The following is an 18,206-nucleotide window of genomic DNA, read 5'->3' as shown; positions in this document are numbered from 1 at the left end:
AGTCAAGGCAAAAATATAGCTGGTGTTTTCTTGTCAATAGGGTAAGATATAGGTAAGATATAAGCTTCACCAAAATAATTATCAGGCTTAGGTGTATTCACAATAATTGAAGTCCAATGTTGAGACTATTGAGTATAGAGAATTGTATTCAACTACTGAGTCTCAACTACCGCTATCGTGTTAAGACTATCGAGTATAGACCATTGTATTCAACTACTGAGTCTCAACTACCATGTATTGAGTACCGAGTCTTGAGTTCCGAGTCTCGACTCCCTTGTATCAAGTCTCGACTCCCTTGTATTGAGTCTTGACTCCCTTGGATCAAGTACGTACTCCCTTGTACCGAGTACTGACCCCATGGATCAAGTACCGACTCCCTTGTACCGAGAACCAACTCCCTTGTATTGAATACCAACTCCCTTGTACCAAGTACCGACTCCCTTGCATCGAGTACCGACTCCCTTGTATCGAGTACCGAGTACCAACTCCCTTGGATTGAGTACCGACTCCCTTGTATTGAATACTGACGCCCTTGTACCGAGTGCCGACTCCCTTGTACCGAGTACAACTCCCTTGTACCGGGTACTGGATTACTGACTCCCTTGGATTGAGTACCGACTCCCTGATATTGAGTTAAGACTATCGAGTATAGACCATTGTATTCAACTGCCGAGTCTCAACAACTGAGCATCGACTACCAAGTGTGTGGTACCGGGTTTCGGAGTTTGGTACTTGTATCAGACTATCGAGTTAAGACTATTGAGTATAGACTATTGTGTTACAACAATCAAGTATAGACCATTGTATTCAACTACCGAGTCTCAACTACCGAGTATCGACTACCAAGTCTGTAGGACCGGGTTTCAGGTTTTGGACTTCGGCACTCGGAACTTGGTACTTGGTGCTCGGAACTCAGCACTCAATACTCGGTACTCAGTCACATCACTTGTGTGCCTGAACTTTCTTGAACACACCACTTTGTAGTATTTTGCTTATAACTCATTAGGATCTTAACTGAACAATGTCATGACACTATGGAAAGACTACCCTTGACAAGGGCTGTCACTTTGATTTTCTTCGAAAAAATTCATAAGGTCTACCATAGTCACTCCTTATCAAAATCCTAATGGTAGACTATTGTATTTGGTAGTACCAGGTTTCGGGCTTCGGTACTCGGGACTCAGTACTTGGTGAAGAGTCGAGTTTCGGGTTTCGGGCCTCGGATTTCAGGACTCAGTACTCGATACTGGGTGATTTCCATATCATCTTAATTTTTTTTTTCACTCAAGACTTGAAACTGGTACATTGGTAAGAGTTTTGAAGTTTGATTTTCAGGCTTCAGGCCTCGGTCCTCGGGTCTCAGGTCTTGGTACTCGGTACTCAGTACTTGGTCATTTGAGACTCAAAACTCATAGAAATGTACGAGTTTCGAGTTTTTTATATGATATACATTTTTGCGAGTTTGGAGGTTGGAGTTTGGTAGTCCCGGGTCTCGGGCTTCGGGTCTCGGGTCTCAGTACTCGGTATTCAGTACTTGGTCATTCGAGACTCGAAACTCATACATTTCTACAAGTTTCGAGTTTTTGATATGATATACATTTTTGCAAGTTTGGAGGTTGGAGTTTGGTAGTCCCGGGTGTCGGGTGTCGGGTGTAGTTTGATTTTCGTGCCTCGGGTCTCGGGTCTCAGTACTCGGTACTCAGTACTTGGTCATTTGATACTCAAAACTCGTAGAAATGTATGAGTTTCGAGTTTTTTATATGATATACAGTTTGGAGGTTGGATTTTGGTAGTCCCGGGTCTCAGGCTTCAGGCCTCGGGTCTCGGGTCTCAGGTCTCGGGCTTCGGGTCTCGGGTCTCGGTACTCAGTACTTGGTCATTCAAGACTCGAAACTCGTAGAAATGTACGAGTTTCAAGTTTTTTATATGATATACATTTTTGCGAGTTTGGAGGTTGGAGTTTGGTAGTCCTGGGGTTCGGGTCTCGGGCTTCGGGTCACGGGTCTCGGGCCTCGGCACTCGGCACTCGGTACTCGGCACTTGGTACTTGGTCACTCAAGACTCAAAACTGGTACATTTCTATGAGTGTCGAGTTTTTTTACATGATAAACATTTTGGTGAGTTCGGAGGTTGGAGTTTGGTAGTCCCGGGTGTTGGGTCTCGGACTTCGGGTCTCGGGTCTCGTGTCTCGGGTCTCGGGCCTCAGCACTCAGTACTCGGTACTCGGTACTTGGTCACTCAAGACTCAAAACTTGTACATTTCTACAAGTTTCGAGTTTTGTAAATGATATACATTTTTGAGAGTTTGGAGGTTGGAGTTTGGTACTCCCATGTTTCGGGTCTCGGGCTTCGGGTCTCGGGTCTCAGGTCTCGGCACTCAGTACTCGGTACTTGGTACGTGGTCACTCGAGACTCAAAACTTGTACATTTCTATGAGTTTCGAGTTTTTGTACATGATATACATTTTTGCGAGTTTGGAGGTTGGAGTTTGGTACTCCCGGGGTTCGGGTCTCGGGCTTCGGGTCTCGGGTCTTGGGTCTCGGGCCTTGGGCCTTGGCACTCAGCACTTGGTACTTGGTCACTTGAGACTCAAAACTTGTACATTTCTACAAGTTTCGAGTTTTTTACATGATATACATTTTGCGAGTTTGGAGGTTGGAGTTTGGTACTCCCGGGTTTCGGGTCTCAGGCTTTGGGTCTTTGGTCTTGGGTCTCGGGTCTCAGCACTCGGTACTTGGCACTCAGCACTTGGCACTTGGTACTTGGTCACTCAAGACTTAGTTGGGATTTGAGTCTGGAATCTCGGGCTTCGGGTCTCGATGGTCGGGACTCAATGTTCGGGACTTGAAACTTGTAAAATTTAATACCCAGGATCCATAGTTGGGACTTGATGTTCGGGACTCAAAACTCGTAAACATGTATGAATTTCAAGTTTTGATTTAATTAAGTTTTGTTTGTAGTCTCTAGTCTCAAATCTCAGGCTTCGGGTTTTGGGTCTTGATAGTCGGGACTCAATAGTTGTGATTTGATCTTCGGAGCTCGGATCATGTTACACTTCACTCAATTTTCGGTAGTTGGAACTTGGCATTTGGGATTTGGTTGGCTTGGATGATGTTGGCTTTCAAAGATCTCTTATCATCCATTGCCCAATGAAATACCAGATGATTGGAAGTGTGCTGGATATCACATATTTGTTTGTTGAGACCCAGGTCTCAGAACTCGGTCCACTTTGCTCGATTTTCCACTTCACCACTTTGCAAAGCTCCATGCCATACTGCAAGACCTTCATCTTCCATCTCAAAGCTTTGATGAACAGGGCCTGGAACACAAGTTTCCACTTCACCCCTTTGCAAAGCTCCATGCCATACGACATCATTAGATGACTTTGAATTATTACCGCCTTTGATTTGGATGATATACAACTACCTGAGCTCCACCACGTCTACAATTATCATTCTCCTGGGCCCACCCGTCTATATTATATACCCCCACATCAGCCCACCCGTATATATAATAAATATTTCACTGCCCCCTCGGCCCACCCATATATATAATAAATATTTCACCACTCCCTCGGCCCACCCGTCTACAAAATGATATTAATTCATTGGTCCACCCATCTAATATGATATGTATCTGGGCCCACCCGTCTATGTGATAACAAGCACCCTTCACATACCCGGCTATTTGATACACATCTACCTTGGTACACCCATCTACATAATATCTAACTACCTCGGCCCATCCGTCTATGGAATATTCATTTCCATCGGCCCACCCGTCTACAAAATAATATTAATTCTTCGGCCCATTCATCTAATATGATATATATCTGGGCCCACCCGTCTATGTGATAACAAGCACCCTTCACATACCCGGCTATTTGATATCCAACTACCTCGGCCCATCTGTCTATGGAATATTCATTTCCATCGGCCCACCTGTCTACAAAATAATATTAATTCTTCGGCCCACCCATCTAATATGATATATATCTGGGCCCACCCGTCTATGTGATAACAAGCACCCTTCACATACCCGGCTATTTGATACACATCTACCTTGGTACACCCATCTACATAATATCCAACCACCTCGGCCCATCCGTCTATAGAATATTCATGTCCATCGGCCCACTCATCTACTCTACATATTCCCCACATGGGCCCACCTGTCTCCATCGGGAATAATAACACTCCCGGCCCATCTGTCATAGTCGAGAATATTTCTACCTTCAGCCCATGGTCCGCTGGCCCGTATCATACGGGATATTATGCACGTTGGTTCACTCGTATAATACGGAAATATGTTACTGCAATATGTGAAAGATCAGTGAAGGCATCAAAGAGTACCTTGGAAAAGTTCGTCACCTCACAATCACCTTCGATGGTGGCAAGATACGTCGCCCAAACTCACTCTACACAATCCATATCACGGTTCCTGGTGGTCGGACCTTCTGCATGGAGCTCAATGATGGGGCTCGTAAAAAGCACACTGGGGAATATATTCTGGATGCACTTGATTGAGTACGTGTGCAACCAACCCAATGCCGTCATAGAAGCTCACCAGTCACCCCTGAATTAGGTCATACGACAAATTGGCCCATATAGGTTCAGTGCCACGTCTTCTGATAATGCGGGTAACACAAAGAAAGCACGGAGGTTGCTCTGTGAGAAATACCCTCATATGCTCAATCTCCAGGATCCATGTCACCTTCTCAACCTTGCAATAAAGGACATATGCCTCCTTCCCGAGTTTGCTGAAGTGGGTGATATGTTGTTGAAATACATTGTTACTAATCACTATGACTGCACCAGGTAATTAAAAATATACGAGGAGTCTTATCATTCATGAGCCATTCTACCTTTGCTGCCGAGCACTTCGACCATCAACATGGCTTGCTTAACATTGGGTGAGGGCTAGAAAGTATAGGGGACACTCGTTTTGGTACACTGTACTGGGCTGCATCATCAGTTCAGCGGGGGATGCCAGCCTTTCAGGCTATCATCGAGGACGAGAGCCTTGGCATTGAGATCAAAGGCGTGAGTTTAATTCCACCAGTCTGACAACACTGCTAATGCTGATAGCTGCAGGGCCTTAATGAACTCTTTGTTCCTGGAGCACCGAGATACCATTTCGAGATGGAGCTGTCAAAATTCCTCTCCGTCGTTGGCCCATGGGCAAAAGGGCTGAAGTGTCTCGAGGGTGCACAAATCACGGCTGATCATGTGTACTTTGTTTTTCTTGGTATCATGGCTCAACATCAAGAAGATTTCCGTGAAAACAAGCATCGACTGCGGAAGTCTACAATGGAATGTATCCGTCAAATCGGGAATGCACGTTTTAACGAGCTGGTTAACGAGACTCCGCAATCGCATGATTTGTACATCACAGCGTTCATTCTGAATCCAGGTATGTTTTTATTTTAACCCCGTCTGTTTGGTCTAACTAGAAAAAAAAACAGTATATTGAAATGCTCCCATTTACAAGGAGGCCAACCCACTCGCAGGGCCAACTCTTACCATCACAAAATCAGCTGCAGGTGTGGTCACTTGTTCCACAAACCTCCTCAGGACATGGTGACTTGTGCTGCACTCGCTCTGCAGAGTATCCTACGACGCGAGTATGGTGATGCATATGAGGCTGGCAAACATTCTGATCCAGCTGCTGAAATGGAGAAACGAAACTCCGCACTCGCTGGATTTAGCCCTGCGGAAGCGCTTCCTTCATTTCGAACCCAATTCAAGGCTTACATCAAGAGTGAGGACCTTTTCAATCGGAAAATGAGATCCAATGAAAGTGCCCTCGACTGGTGGAAGGCACTACGAGGAGATGAGTTAGCTAATATTCTTGTTGTAAGTTCACGATCCCAGGCCAAAACGAAATCTAACAATTTGGACAGCCTCTTGCAATAAAAGTATTTTCAGTCTCTCCGACATCCATGCCGGATGAGCGCACAATGTCAACAATTAACTGGCTCAACTCTGCTCGACGAAGTCGGCAGGAAGTCAGCACACTTCAAAACCACATCAAAATCCGACAATGGCACCGCTTTGACCCAAAGGTGTGTTGTTTTGGTTCATTTTTCGTATGTACAACTAACTTACATTGCTTACAGAAACTGCAAACACCGTACAAACCATTGGTCAAGTGGCGCGACATGGAAACTACTATCCTTGGCAAGCGCTCTGGAGAGGATTTGCCTCCAGCTGGCCGAAAACCTCCTCCGCCCAAACCACGAACTTTCGCCTTGCTCTCGAACTCGATATTGGCAGACTCGGATGATGAATTGGATGACGGCGTGGACTGGTTGAATGATGCGCAAGGCCTTCCTGACGAGCTTAAGAAAGTAGAGAAAGACTCGTTTGTGCTCACTGGGTCCAGTGGTATTGATTTGCATTCACCTTATCTACAAGAGCTACTCGACTCTAGTGCTAAACAGGTTTCACAGCCAGCTCCTGCACCCACCAGGAAGGCTGCACCCAAAACCTTGTCTATGTCTTTACCTGATTGCTCTGATTGGAACGAGTGGGACTAATTCACCGAAATTCACGTAGAATTGTCACATTTACTGGTAAATTAGCGTTAATTGACAGGCTGGTAAATTCACGGTAAATTACACTGGTAAATTTGAGAGCCTCTGGGTGTCCTGTGAATTTACGCTGTGAGTTTCAGGGAGTTCAAAATTCACCATACACTAATTGGAACCATTGTCATGAACTGGCGGTATCTAGCATAAATTCAATACTGTTTTTTTATTGGAACCATTGTGGTGAACTGGCGGTGTCTGGCTTAAATTTAATACTGTTTATTTATTGGAACCATTGTCGTGAACTGGCGGTATCTAGCACTACTAGTAGCACTGTTTATGCTATAGCACTGGCAGCCTGGAGAGCTGTATGTCCTGTCGCAGCTGTGCAAATTACCTGTCTGTGCTGATGTGCCTTCTGTGAGCTCTGTGAGAGTCTATGGGAAACTGTGGGAAACTGTCAAAATAGGCAATGTCTGGGACGAAATTTCTGGTTTACTGATGTTGCCGACATCTTGACAAAGGCCTTACCACGTCCGTTATTCATCCAACACACTAGCGCCCTACAGCTGGCGTCTAGGTGAGGCAAAAATCGCGTCCTTAAGTGAGTAGCGAGCTGGACGTGTGCTTTACTATCAAGGAAGCACATAGATGGAGAATCTTCACGTGCACGCTTACGAAGGCAGAGTTTCGCGCGTCAACGCTCGCAAGCTCGCGATCCGCTTGAAACGGGCACCTGCGTAACGCCTAATGACTCACTGGCAGATTGATTACCATCATTTTCTCAAAATCCCCTCGCATTGCTGGCATGAGGAACTGTCCGATCGGACGTGAGGTTAACAAGGGATGTCGAAGACGTCATTTTTGGCAGAAGCTCTGAGATATATAAAATCAGAAACCTCAGGAAGTGACTTATTAACTCCCGTGTGGGCACTATGAATCACACCCATCCTCCTGTGCTAATCGTAAGTGATCTGCCTACGATGGATGTTTGCGCATCAATGGAATTCCGCTTTCTTAGGTAGGCGCCGGCCCAGCGGGTCTGGTAGCAGCATTGACGCTCCTTCAAAATGGCATCCCAGTGCGCATCATCGAGCAAGACTCCAAGCCTCGCATCGGACAGCGCGGTCCCGGAATATTTGTTTGTCATTCATCTGAGTTCACCCGCGGTCTTAACTAATACACACTATCTAGCCACGTTCCCTCGAACTCTTCAATTTCCTGGGTGTTCCAGATGTCAATGATATGGGGAAACCATTCCCTTGTATCCGTGAGTACAAGTTCGGGGTGGCGGAACATACGCACAAGGAATTGGATATCCCGCGTACACAAAATACCCCATCGATACCATTCGTACGCGGATACATATCGTTCGCGCTCAAGACATCTCACTGACAGATCTTTTTCTAGAACGTCCCTAAGTTGATGGGTCAGCAACTCTTGGATGTTATTCTGCGACGCCATCTGGACAAACTGTCGTGCTCTGTCGAGTTCGGAACCGAGCTGCGCTCGTTCACGCAATCCGATGAGGGAGTTGCCGCTGTTCTCGCAAAGAAACAAGGTGACGATGAAATATTAGAGATATTTGATGCCAAGTGGATGATCGGTGCCGATGGTGGCAAAAGTGCGCGACACGGTTGAAACAGAATGAACTAGACTGAAGTTCAAACCACAGGTACAGTACGGAAACAACTTGGTGTCATGTTCCCGGGAGAATCTATGGCTGGGTTTCGGGTCGTCACCGGAGATATTTGTTTAGCAGGCCCTGGTCTTGATAGAACGGTGTGTCCGTATTCCATTGATGGAAGCGCTCTTATTCAGCTTTTCAGTATTGGCACCGATTTGGAGATTTGAATGACAAATGGTACGTGTACTTTCTACCCTCGGTGGTGTATATTGAACAACCCACAGCGTCTCCTTGCGACCAACAGACGAAGTTGGAGAGGATGGCTGGCACTTTTTTATCTTGGGACGTGACATAGACATGACAAAGCTCGCGCAAAACGAAGAACTTATTTTCGAGACCATCGCATTGCTGATTCCTATGGAAATTACGTTCAACAAGATAGTTTGCGCGTCCGAATACCGGTGCGTGGTGTCTCTTCTCCGTGTCTGTGCGAGTTTATCAGTCTCCTTCAGGGCTAATGTCCGCATGGTGGATAAGTTTAGCGATGGGCGAGTCTTTCTTGCGGGCGGTCTGTAGTTCTGTTTTTCAAGTATGCCTGTGCTCATGAGGTCTCTTCATAGACGCTGCCCAGTACGTCTCTTTTAAGTGACCTACAAACAGCTGATGACAGGTGTTCAGTGTCCACAGTCCAACCGGTGGTCAGGTAGGGAAGTCATATCAAATGCCAATATGTGCTTATGTCGTTCTGAATAGGGACTCAATTCAAGTGTGCAAGATGCCGTGAGTCGGGTAAATGCAGGATGTATGACACGGCTGACCGCCCTGGACACTAGTTCAATCTGTCTTGGAAACTTGCTCTCGTTGAAAAAGGACTTGCCGACAAGACGCTTCTCGAGACATACAATGAAGAGCGTCTCCCTGTCATTACCGAGATGCTCGAGGTGACCACCTCGATCCTAAAGCGTGCAATGACGGCAGGAGGCAAGGACGCCTGGCGTACTACTCTCCTTTACATGCTCGGCATTCATTGCCGCTTCAGCAGCATCGTCCTCGACGAGTTTTCCACGTCAGTCGAGGGGAAACCTATCAACATCTACAGGATACTTGACGAGATGGAGCTTGAGGCTGGGGACAGAGCCCCTGATGCACCCAAGCTACTCCATGTCCAGCCTGGAGAATCTGACTTAATGACGCTTTTCAGTCTTTACAGACCCTGGCGTCACACAGTCGTTGTTTTTGTGCCAAGTCCCACAGATGCTACTCCAATCTTGGCCGCACTAGAGCCATATGACAAACATATTGTGCAGTCAGCAGTCATCCTACCCTCATCAGCACCAGCAACACCCGTCGCATCTCCTGCCGACTTCGTTCTTCTTGATCAGGGCGACCATGCTTTTTCCGCTTACCTCGTCGAAGCTACTCAAACCAGAGTCTTTGTGATACGGCCAGATGGTGTGATTGGCGCAATTGTTCATGGTGCAGAGGGGGTGAAGAAATATTTCTCCAGAATCTTCCATGATATATAGAATGACTCGAGTCCATCCATTCCTTGTTCAATTGCAACTCATGTATCTTCTTCAGTGACGCACACTCGACAAGCAAATCACGCAAATATATTCAAATAGTCATTTGTATCCGCACCCGTCTTCCTGATTATATCAAGGCTCCCTCCAGGCATGTTATTTCTGTTATTGCATGTCACAACCGGACAAGATATTTACAATGCCACTTTTTACGCCTCCAAAGCACTCAGAGGATGTGTCCCCAGTAGTTCCGTCCAAGTCAGGACAAATGAGCGATCTATACCAACCTCTGGCCTTGAAGCTGGCCGTCGTCATACTGCTGGGAATACGAAGTCCCTTCCTTAGCAGCCGATAACGACGAAAGGCCAATGCGCCACAGTAAAGAATCTACTAAAGATAAGTCGCCAAAATGCCTCTCAGCTATTCCCGAGCGCTTCCCATGATGAAGGGGGAAGGACGAACTGACTGTCGATATCGGTACTATTGCGTAAGGTTTTGGAAGGAACAATCCTGGAAGATACCTACCTAGCTGACGCGTCTCTTTGTATGGCAGGCACGATTGTTGTTGTCAATTCTTCCAACTGATTGGCCTACCGTAGATCTGGAGATAGGGCTGAACTTCAATTGGACATTAGACGCGTAGGTCTATTATCAGCCGACTATGCATGTTGTTGCCATCAACAATGACCTGATTCTGTCACTTCACCAGACTTCAAGGGTGGGTGCATAGATTTGTGTAGATGGTTTCGAAAGCCGAGGCAATATCCGGTTTCTGGTCGAGAGGTCATATGTCGATGACTTGAGTTCTGAATCGATTGATCATCTAAATCATCGATCGTGGACAGAATGGGGCTTCAGTTCAGGTCGCGTCCATCGACTGACATTGTATAGCATCAAGACCTAAGAGGGACTGGTGGGCATAATTTACGAAATTTTATACGGCATTCCTTTCCATGCGGCTCGAGACGCGAAAAATATTCTCTTTCTGGATGCATCAATTGTTCGAGTAGCACGCCTCGAGGAAGTATTTGTATTTAAGAGTTCTCCAGTGCCAACCCGTGGCCTCATGCCACGGCTCATGTGTATATGCCATTGCCTCCCACACGCACCCCCTTTCTTCAAGGCGTAGAGGGGACAAAGTACAGAGGTGTTCCTCACGTTTTTGATCCGTACACGAGGAGGACATCGCCATGATGATCTTAAACCCTGTGCAGAATGGATAGGTGCACATCACAAGCACATCCCGCTCCGGTACAGCCTACTATACCACTGTTGGCTAGTCGAATGAATCCTTTGTTTCGATCAAGCAAGCTGACATGGTGTGCGGAGCCGGACAAAACCATTGTTCGTGCTTCCTCTACATGCGGCAACTGAGTACTGATTACTGATCATCAGATCAATCGGGTTCAAACTTTACATGCTCTTGGCCACGCCCTCCTTCAAGTTGCAACGTTCGAAGACACTATGGTGAATACATGCTCGAAAGTCGAGACCCAGTACATTGATCAGTAAGCCAGCCTCGATCTATCTTCATAAGTAGCTAGCCGATACCCTAAGTTCTAGACGTCGATAACCTCAAGCGTGCTAGTACCTTTCACGGTCTGTTTTGCTCCCAGTTTGAATAAATAAATTCTATCTTCGTCTATCCATATGTCAGGCGAGGAACCCCGGAAGGTTCTGTCCAATACGACCTCGACATAAGGCAGGAATGTTGTCGTCAAGGCGTCCCCTGGCCTGAAAGTGTAGCGACTGAGTATTATCGTAGATGGCTCTTTCACCACTCGTCCTAGACCCCGCCTGTTCATCACAGCTAGTGGACTGAAATCCATCACATGTAATTTAAACTCCCCGAGGACACAAAATGACTTCAAAACTCGATTTCCACAAACGTTAATTCCGCAGAAATCTGGTTGATCGAAAATGCGGGTATTTGAGGGGCCCCAGTCCTCCCATGGTATTGGCGTTGCTGCTGCTATTCCGTCAAGGTCGAAGAAAACTTTTGTGGAAATGAAGATGACACGAGAAGGGGGATGGGCCGCGAAAATGCATAGTATGCGATGTGCAGGGTCAGAAGTGTACATAGATTGTTGGGCTTGTATCTGATGAATATCATCCATCGGAAGGAAAAAATGTGTTTCATCCATTGGGATGGGCACCAGGAAACACGCCAGCAATTGTGGCGTCTGGGACATATCCTCGATGGAATAGATCCTCAATTCGTCGGTCCAAGCGAGCAACCTATTATTTCCGAGGAAACAAAAATCGAATATGGTGCCGTATTCGGGATCTATTAAGCCGCTGAGGGCGCTCTAAGTTGGAAATCAATTGACAAGTCTTCAACCGTCTGATCAAAGCTCACATTGGATGTCGTTGAGTGTTGCCAGTCCCAAATCTGTAACTGCCACATGTCGTCTGACGAAGTCCCTTGTTCAACGGACAAACTGCGCTGCAAAGCAATATGCCTTCCAAAACCTTTGAGCTTGAGGCCCACTGTGCGGATTTCCGAGTCATCGTGTCCGGGCAGCCCATACAGAAACAATGTTTGTCCAGCAGCGCGGGGGTGAACACCATCGACACTCAATGTTTTAAGGTCGATATGAGTTGTCTTGTGATCAACAATATACACGACGGCGATCAGATCTTGTGCTGGGTCCATGAACACATCGATGTTGGTTGAGTGGGGGACTGAACACAACGTTCCTGGAGACCAGTAGCGCTGGAATGTTTGTTGTGGGGGCTTCGGAAGAATCGGAATGATCCTGGCAGTATCGTCGTCTTCGTCCCACAAAGAGACATGTCCATTAGCGACGGATACGCTCGTAGTGCATCGTTTAAACGGTATAGGGAATGATTCGAAAGAGTTGAGGTCAGCCTTGAACCATGCGTGAGCTTTGTTCCTCAAGAGTCGTAGACGCTCGGAAATAGGTGTGTGGTTGTCCGTGTTGGGTACAGGGAGCAAATGTTGGCCGCCGAGTTCAACGATGTACTGAAGCTCGGAGGAGGACACATATGTCTGGCGAAGGGCCTTACATATCTGCAAGAAAATCGTCAGTATAAGTCAACAATAACATGAGTCAAAGACCGCCACTCAGTGGCACTCACAGATGTGCAATGAAGGATATCTCGGTAAGGAAGAAAGCTCAGTATGAAAACCCGGAGTTCTTCAGCAAGAGACAGGAACCCTGTATTGGGCTTCATTTCGTGGTCCACCGTGTAGAGCGGCAAGTTACTGCACGGCTCACGCTGCTTTGAGTTCTGGGGAATCGAAGAGATGAATCAGTCAGACTTTGGTAGCACGTGCGTTCAGCGGCGGGAGAATACAAGTGACTTCGAGGGAATCTATTGATTGTCTTCAAAATGAGAAATACAGGTGGTTTATATACGGCGAGAGAACAGACAAAGTACTATCAGGGCGTGAGTGGCGAGAAGAGAGGTAATGCGAGACGTCAAAGGCATAGCGTCGTCAAAGCACAAGTACGAAATGAATGGGAACATGTGGTGATGGTGATAAGGACAAAGGGAAGGCAGTGCGTAATATGTCGCAGTCGTTGAAGTCTTGAGTTTGTCGTCTGTCCAACGGTAAAGGCGCAGCCTTCCTTACAACCGTGACTCTCTTGATTGAAGATGAGATGGATAAGTAGTCTGGACTTATCGGATATATCATATGTGTGGGAAGTCATGATGGAAAGATTTCAGGTCGGAGTCGGACCACCGCTACACATGCACGCCGCTGAGCACTAAGTTACCTAGCTTGATGGGTGTACAACTAGTATTAGTCGAATCCCGAATCGTCGCCTGTCTGCCGCATCAAAAATGCACCAGCTCTTTCTGAATCTCAGTCACGTAGGCGATGTGCCTCTACATGAAACTGTATTTTCGACTTGTGAGTCACGGTTTTCGACAATAAACGAAAGAAAGACGAATGTGGTAGGCAACGGTTGAGTGCTTGAGCTCAGAACTTTCTGCACTTCAATAGAGACGATTTTGGGTTGAAGAACTTTCCGGTCTCGGAATTGTCAAGTGAACGACAATGTCACAAGCTGAAAATGGATCGACTCGCCGACGACGTGTCCTATCTGGTAGGCTCACATGATCAGGAAGCGTTCACTCAGTCTTCCTTCGCCATCAACGTCCACTTCATCCATAGTTTCATCTCCTTCGCGATGTGTTAGAGCGCCCAGCACTTCATTGGAGTCGGACGCATCTGGATGGCTTGGGTTTGCGACCGTTTGTTAGTCTAGGCAGACCAAATAGAAGATAGTGGCGGCCGTTGATAGTAGATTCTAGCTCCGGTTGTTGACTTCGTCCCAATGATACTTAGATTGCAGACGTTCCAGTCGATAACGAGTCCCCGGGGCGCAATGAACCAATTAAACTAGGAAGTCTACAACGTCACAGTTACGACCCTCGGGGAGCAGTGCAGCCTAGTCTGCGACAACAACGCTGCTGACTTAAGCTCGCACGCAAGTCGTGGCAAACTCGTGGGTGATGTGAGCTTTCTGTAATCTTTCCAGGCTGCTATGCATACCACGACTGGACGATGCTGTTCGGATGAGGGCGCGTCTGGCAGACCAATGTCAAGATGTTACTATGGTACACAGTCAACTTGAAGTTACACCGCCACCTCTTTTCATTGGTGCTCTGTAACTCGTGTGTAGGGTGATAGCGATTTGTGCATGTTCGGCCCGCTGATATCTAACATTAGGGAACCTCGAGGATTGCCGATTGTGCATGTGGCCTTACTGCTAAGGTATGTGCATGGTCCCAGTGGTGTCCCACATCCGTAAGTGTTAGGTCGTGTGCTTTCCGTGTGCTGGCCTCAAGTGCTGTGGCAACGTGCCATATTCCCACTTATAAATACTAGCGCTTAATTAATTTCACTGACTTGAAATGCCTTTCCGCCCCGCATTCGACAGCCTGTAGTCCTCCTTCACCATGCCACTCGACAGAATCATCACGGATCCAATCATCTCGACAGAGAACATAGCGTTCTCCCCGTCGCGTTCACGAACACCAGTTGACCACAACCCAACCCTGGTACTGGAAGGCGCCGCAGTCCCAACGGAACGCGACCCATTGATTGCGACTGCGCCGAAACTCAAGAAGCCATTCTATCGTGCCCGCCCATTATGGTGAGTAGAGCTTGTCAGCGTCCGAGTAACCTGACTGATGGAGTTCTGGGCAGGCTGGTACCATTTGCACTAATTGCATCTCTTACTGTACGGACCGACTTGTTTGTCATCACTCGGAGAAACATGCTGACTGTCACCGTGCGACTTGTATAGCGCGGCATGACGCTGGCGTCCCGCGTGGAAGTCTTCACAGAATTATCATGCCACAGTATACACGAGCACTATAATCATACCCGCGTGGTCCCGAGCCTCACTCCTTTCAACTCGAGCCATTATGCGGTCGATCCCGTAGAACCCCATTTAATCTCCGTGCATTTTCCGTCACCACACATCTCTTCAGACGAATACCAGGAAGGCGACGATGACGACGATGACCCCCGCGTGATACCAAATAAAAAGTGTATTTCGGATCCCGCCGTTCAAGCAGGTGCTGCACGCCTGCAGACCATAATGACCACGACGATGGGTGCCCTTTCTGCTCTTACAACGGGTTGGTGGGGCCAGTTCGGGGAACGGCACGGCCGCATACGCGTCCTCGCTATCGCCACCTTCGGACTCTTCCTTACGTACGTTTCATATTTCGCTTCTTTCCGAGGCATTATTGCTTACGATATGTGCTCAAACCATAAAGTGACCTCACGTTTATTCTTGTATCAACACCTCACAGCCCCTTGGCCGCTCACTCGCATAAGCTGCTCATTCTTGCACCTATCATTGAGGGCTCTCTGGGAGGATGGTCGACCTTGACCGGTGCTAATACGGCCTACATTGTTGATTGCACGTCTCCTGGTTCGCGTGCAACTATTTTCGCCCGTTTCACTGGCGTCCTCTGTATTGGACTTGCTCTTGGGCCCATGCTCGGTGCATGGCTGATCAGGCACCCGATCCCTTTCTTGAATGCTGGAAACGGTACGTCGGATGACTGTTTGATCGGCTGAATGCTGAAATAGCAATGAAAGCCGAACACCCACTACAAAGCGTCACATCAGTTTTCTGGGTAGCGATTGCTTGCTCTTTCGTGAATTTGATTTTGGTACTCTTTGTGTTTCCCGAATCGCTTCCCGCTTCTCGTCGAGCGTCAAATAGGAAAGGCAAGGGTCGAGCTGTTGAGAGTAGTCCAAACTTCCCTATCAGTACGTGCATCACTGCATTGGCTACCTGCTCTTGCATTCAATTCTAATTGTATATTACAGGCAAGGCCGATGAATCATCCCAGGGATGGGTGGCAACTCGCATCATCCGAAGGTTCCTATCGCCCCTCGCTGTCTTCCTCCCGTCCCACGTTCCTGTGGCTGCTAGCGCCACTGGAGACTCACTCGTGCCCTCTCGCACACGGAAAGACTGGGGTCTGACATTCATTGGCCTGTCGCTCTTCTCGCACATGCTGGCGTCAGGAATCTTCCAGATCAAGTACCTCTACGCGGAACATATCTACGACTGGGCAGCTGAACAGCTAAGCTACTATATCTCCTTCATGGGGGCTTGCCGTGCTTGGCACTTATTGGTCTTGCTGCCATGTGAGTTGACTATTTGGTTACGTCTGCCAATTCTGATGATCAGCAGTCCTTCTCTTAAAGTTCAAGCCCGTCCGCGCCGCAGTTCCCGCCACGGATGCACCTGCAAATCCCGCGGCGCCTACGTCAAAGCCCAAGCCGACAAAGTCTCATCTATTCAGCGAAATGCAGTTCGATCTCCGCGTTGTGCGGTACTCTATGCTCATCGACTTCCTTTCGCACGCGCTAGTCGTCATTGCGCCCCTGCCCTCACGCGGTGCGAATGATGCTTGGTGGTCCCAGTTCATGTTCGTGGGTGCAACGTCGCTCTCGTGCGTTGGCGCGGGGGTGATGCCAGGCATGCAAAGCCTCGCATTGTGCACCCTCCAGGGACGTGCGCTTGCTACCAAGGAAGCTGCTATCCGTACAGGCGAGGCTCAGGAGCACGATAACGACGCTGGATTGGAGCCTGGAAAACTTTTCGGCGCTCTCGCTGTCCTGCAAGCCATCGGCCAAACTATCCTCGGGGTGAGTAGCGTCCCTTCTCGTTTTGAGACGCATTCTAATCGAGAGTCTGCAGCCCATGCTCTTTGGTGTCATCTACAGCAGCACCGTAGGCTCCTTCCCCAAGGCTATTTTCGCAACGGCCAGTGGCCTGGTACTGCTCTCAATCGCGTTCACCATTCTCGTCAGGCCAGATGTCAGTCTCTCCATAAGGAAACCCAAGGTTGCAGCCAAAGGAAAAACTGCCACTCGTCCTTATGGTGCGAAGCCAAAACGCAGATATCAGGAGCAGATCCGTGGTCGGTCGCGGGTGAGCAAAGATCTTAGGGGTGGCGCTGCGCGAGCAGACTATGATGTAAGGTTTGATGCTAGTGATGAGGCTAGCGGTTCGGGCTCGTCAGTTTGAGTGCTTGGTGTGGAGTCGTGGTGGTATTATTGTGCAAGGATGGGTTAATACATATAATAACATTTAGGTCGCTTGCTGCAGCGGTGAGATAGAAGGCGGGATATATAGTATAGTCGCATGTAGTACTAGTTTATCTAAAGAGATGTTTATGGAGCCTCTGGCCTAGTACTTATCGTGTCAAAACTCGGACGAAACAAGTTTTGAGATGACGTTCTCTTAGGCGATCATCGAGTGAATTATCATGATATTCAATCCAAGGACGAGCGAGCAGGCAACGAACTTCATCGTCAAAGGGGATTGTTATTAAATACAAGAAAGCGCAAAGCAGTAAGGAAAACAAGTAACGTAGATATATAACAAGCATGATTAACAAACCAAACATCCGACGCGGTCTTTTGTTCTCTGAAGGGGGTCGAAACTCGTCTCGCAGGGGTGTTCTAGCGGAACATCGTGTTTCCCGGCGATAATGTGAGCCTTTCAATCGAGTCAGTAGTGAGTATCGTGAAGTTGTCTTTTATGATAACATCGCGGCGGTGAGTATCGTGAAATGGTCGTCTGTTAATGGCATCGTGGCGGCGTAAGTGTTCTGTCTTGAACAAGTCGTGAATGTCGTGGGTGATCGTCGTGATCCCAATGAGGGGAATGGTGATTAGCATCGTCGTGAGTGTCGTGAAATGGTCGTCGTCTGAGAGCGTCGTAGCGTCGTTCGCGGTCTGTCTTAAGTGTCATGAAGTCGTGTCGTTTGACAGCGTCGATTGAGAGCGTCGATTGATAGCGTCGTTTGTAGCGTCGTTTGAGAGCGTCGATTGATAGCGTCTGATAGCGTCGTCTGATAGCGTCGATTGATAGCGTCGTTTGTAGCGTCGTTTGATAGCGTCGTGTTCTGCTCGAAAGCATGTGGCCCATGACCTTGATGGGCTATCGTAGTGTGGTTGTTGCTAGGCGGTGGTTCTCGGTGCTGTAGTGAGTAATGGTGGGCGGGCGTAAGATGC

At 47.9% G+C, this 18,206-nt stretch overlaps 4 protein-coding genes across 4 annotated transcripts; 3 read left to right on the top strand and 1 right to left on the bottom strand.

Moving 5' to 3' along the window:
• Positions 1-4,161: 4,161 nt before the first annotated feature.
• On the top strand, positions 4,162-4,526 carry DEU56DRAFT_914485 (uncharacterized protein; the record flags this gene model as incomplete). The annotated part of the gene is made up of 2 exons (XM_041357624.1): positions 4,162-4,279; positions 4,339-4,526. 2 exons carry the CDS (start codon positions 4,162-4,164, stop codon positions 4,524-4,526), a joined length of 306 nt encoding a protein of 101 aa, XP_041206563.1.
• Positions 4,527-7,321: 2,795 nt separating this feature from the next.
• DEU56DRAFT_455565 (FAD binding domain-containing protein) lies at positions 7,322-10,083 on the top strand. The gene is made up of 13 exons (XM_041346315.1): positions 7,322-7,494; positions 7,551-7,670; positions 7,724-7,882; positions 7,940-8,153; positions 8,205-8,311; positions 8,359-8,393; positions 8,441-8,617; positions 8,669-8,724; positions 8,777-8,786; positions 8,835-8,859; positions 8,910-8,936; positions 8,990-9,830; positions 9,903-10,083. The coding sequence occupies exons 1-12, from the start codon at positions 7,465-7,467 to the stop codon at positions 9,680-9,682; spliced, it is 1,653 nt and encodes a 550-aa protein (XP_041206562.1). The 5' UTR covers positions 7,322-7,464; the 3' UTR covers positions 9,683-9,830; positions 9,903-10,083.
• A 1,155-nt stretch (positions 10,084-11,238) lies between these two features.
• Positions 11,239-12,877, bottom strand: DEU56DRAFT_914482 (uncharacterized protein; the record flags this gene model as incomplete). Its single annotated transcript, XM_041357623.1, has 3 exons — positions 11,239-11,988; positions 12,039-12,713; positions 12,782-12,877. 3 exons carry the CDS (start codon positions 12,875-12,877, stop codon positions 11,239-11,241), a joined length of 1,521 nt encoding a protein of 506 aa, XP_041206561.1.
• A 1,441-nt stretch (positions 12,878-14,318) lies between these two features.
• Positions 14,319-17,391, top strand: DEU56DRAFT_814019 (major facilitator superfamily-domain-containing protein). The gene is made up of 9 exons (XM_041353706.1): positions 14,319-14,429; positions 14,596-14,811; positions 14,865-14,898; positions 14,965-15,377; positions 15,443-15,720; positions 15,771-15,944; positions 16,005-16,328; positions 16,375-16,832; positions 16,885-17,391. Exons 2-9 carry the CDS (start codon positions 14,615-14,617, stop codon positions 17,212-17,214), a joined length of 2,208 nt encoding a protein of 735 aa, XP_041206560.1. The 5' UTR covers positions 14,319-14,429; positions 14,596-14,614; the 3' UTR covers positions 17,215-17,391.
• The last annotated feature ends 815 nt before the right edge of the window (positions 17,392-18,206 follow it).

This window comes from Suillus clintonianus (assembly GCF_016758775.1).
Source record: "Suillus clintonianus strain FC179 chromosome Unknown DEU56scaffold_55, whole genome shotgun sequence".
In the NCBI taxonomy this organism is placed as follows: domain Eukaryota; kingdom Fungi; phylum Basidiomycota; class Agaricomycetes; order Boletales; family Suillaceae; genus Suillus; species Suillus clintonianus.
Note: the sequence above shows the minus strand (reverse complement) of the source record. Positions and strands in the feature narration are given on the sequence as shown.

Coding starts and splice junctions, on each gene's coding strand:
- DEU56DRAFT_814019 (XM_041353706.1), top strand. CDS start 14,615: ATGCCACTCGACAGAATCATCACGGATCCAATCATCTCGACAGAGAAC. Junction 14,812..14,864: donor TATCGTGCCCGCCCATTATG/GTGAGTAGAGCT, acceptor AGTTCTGGGCAG/GCTGGTACCATTTGCACTAA. Junction 16,833..16,884: donor TCGGCCAAACTATCCTCGGG/GTGAGTAGCGTC, acceptor GAGAGTCTGCAG/CCCATGCTCTTTGGTGTCAT.
- DEU56DRAFT_455565 (XM_041346315.1), top strand. CDS start 7,465: ATGAATCACACCCATCCTCCTGTGCTAATC. Junction 8,154..8,204: donor CGGTGCCGATGGTGGCAAAA/GTGCGCGACACG, acceptor TTCAAACCACAG/GTACAGTACGGAAACAACTT. Junction 8,394..8,440: donor GGAGATTTGAATGACAAATG/GTACGTGTACTT, acceptor AACAACCCACAG/CGTCTCCTTGCGACCAACAG.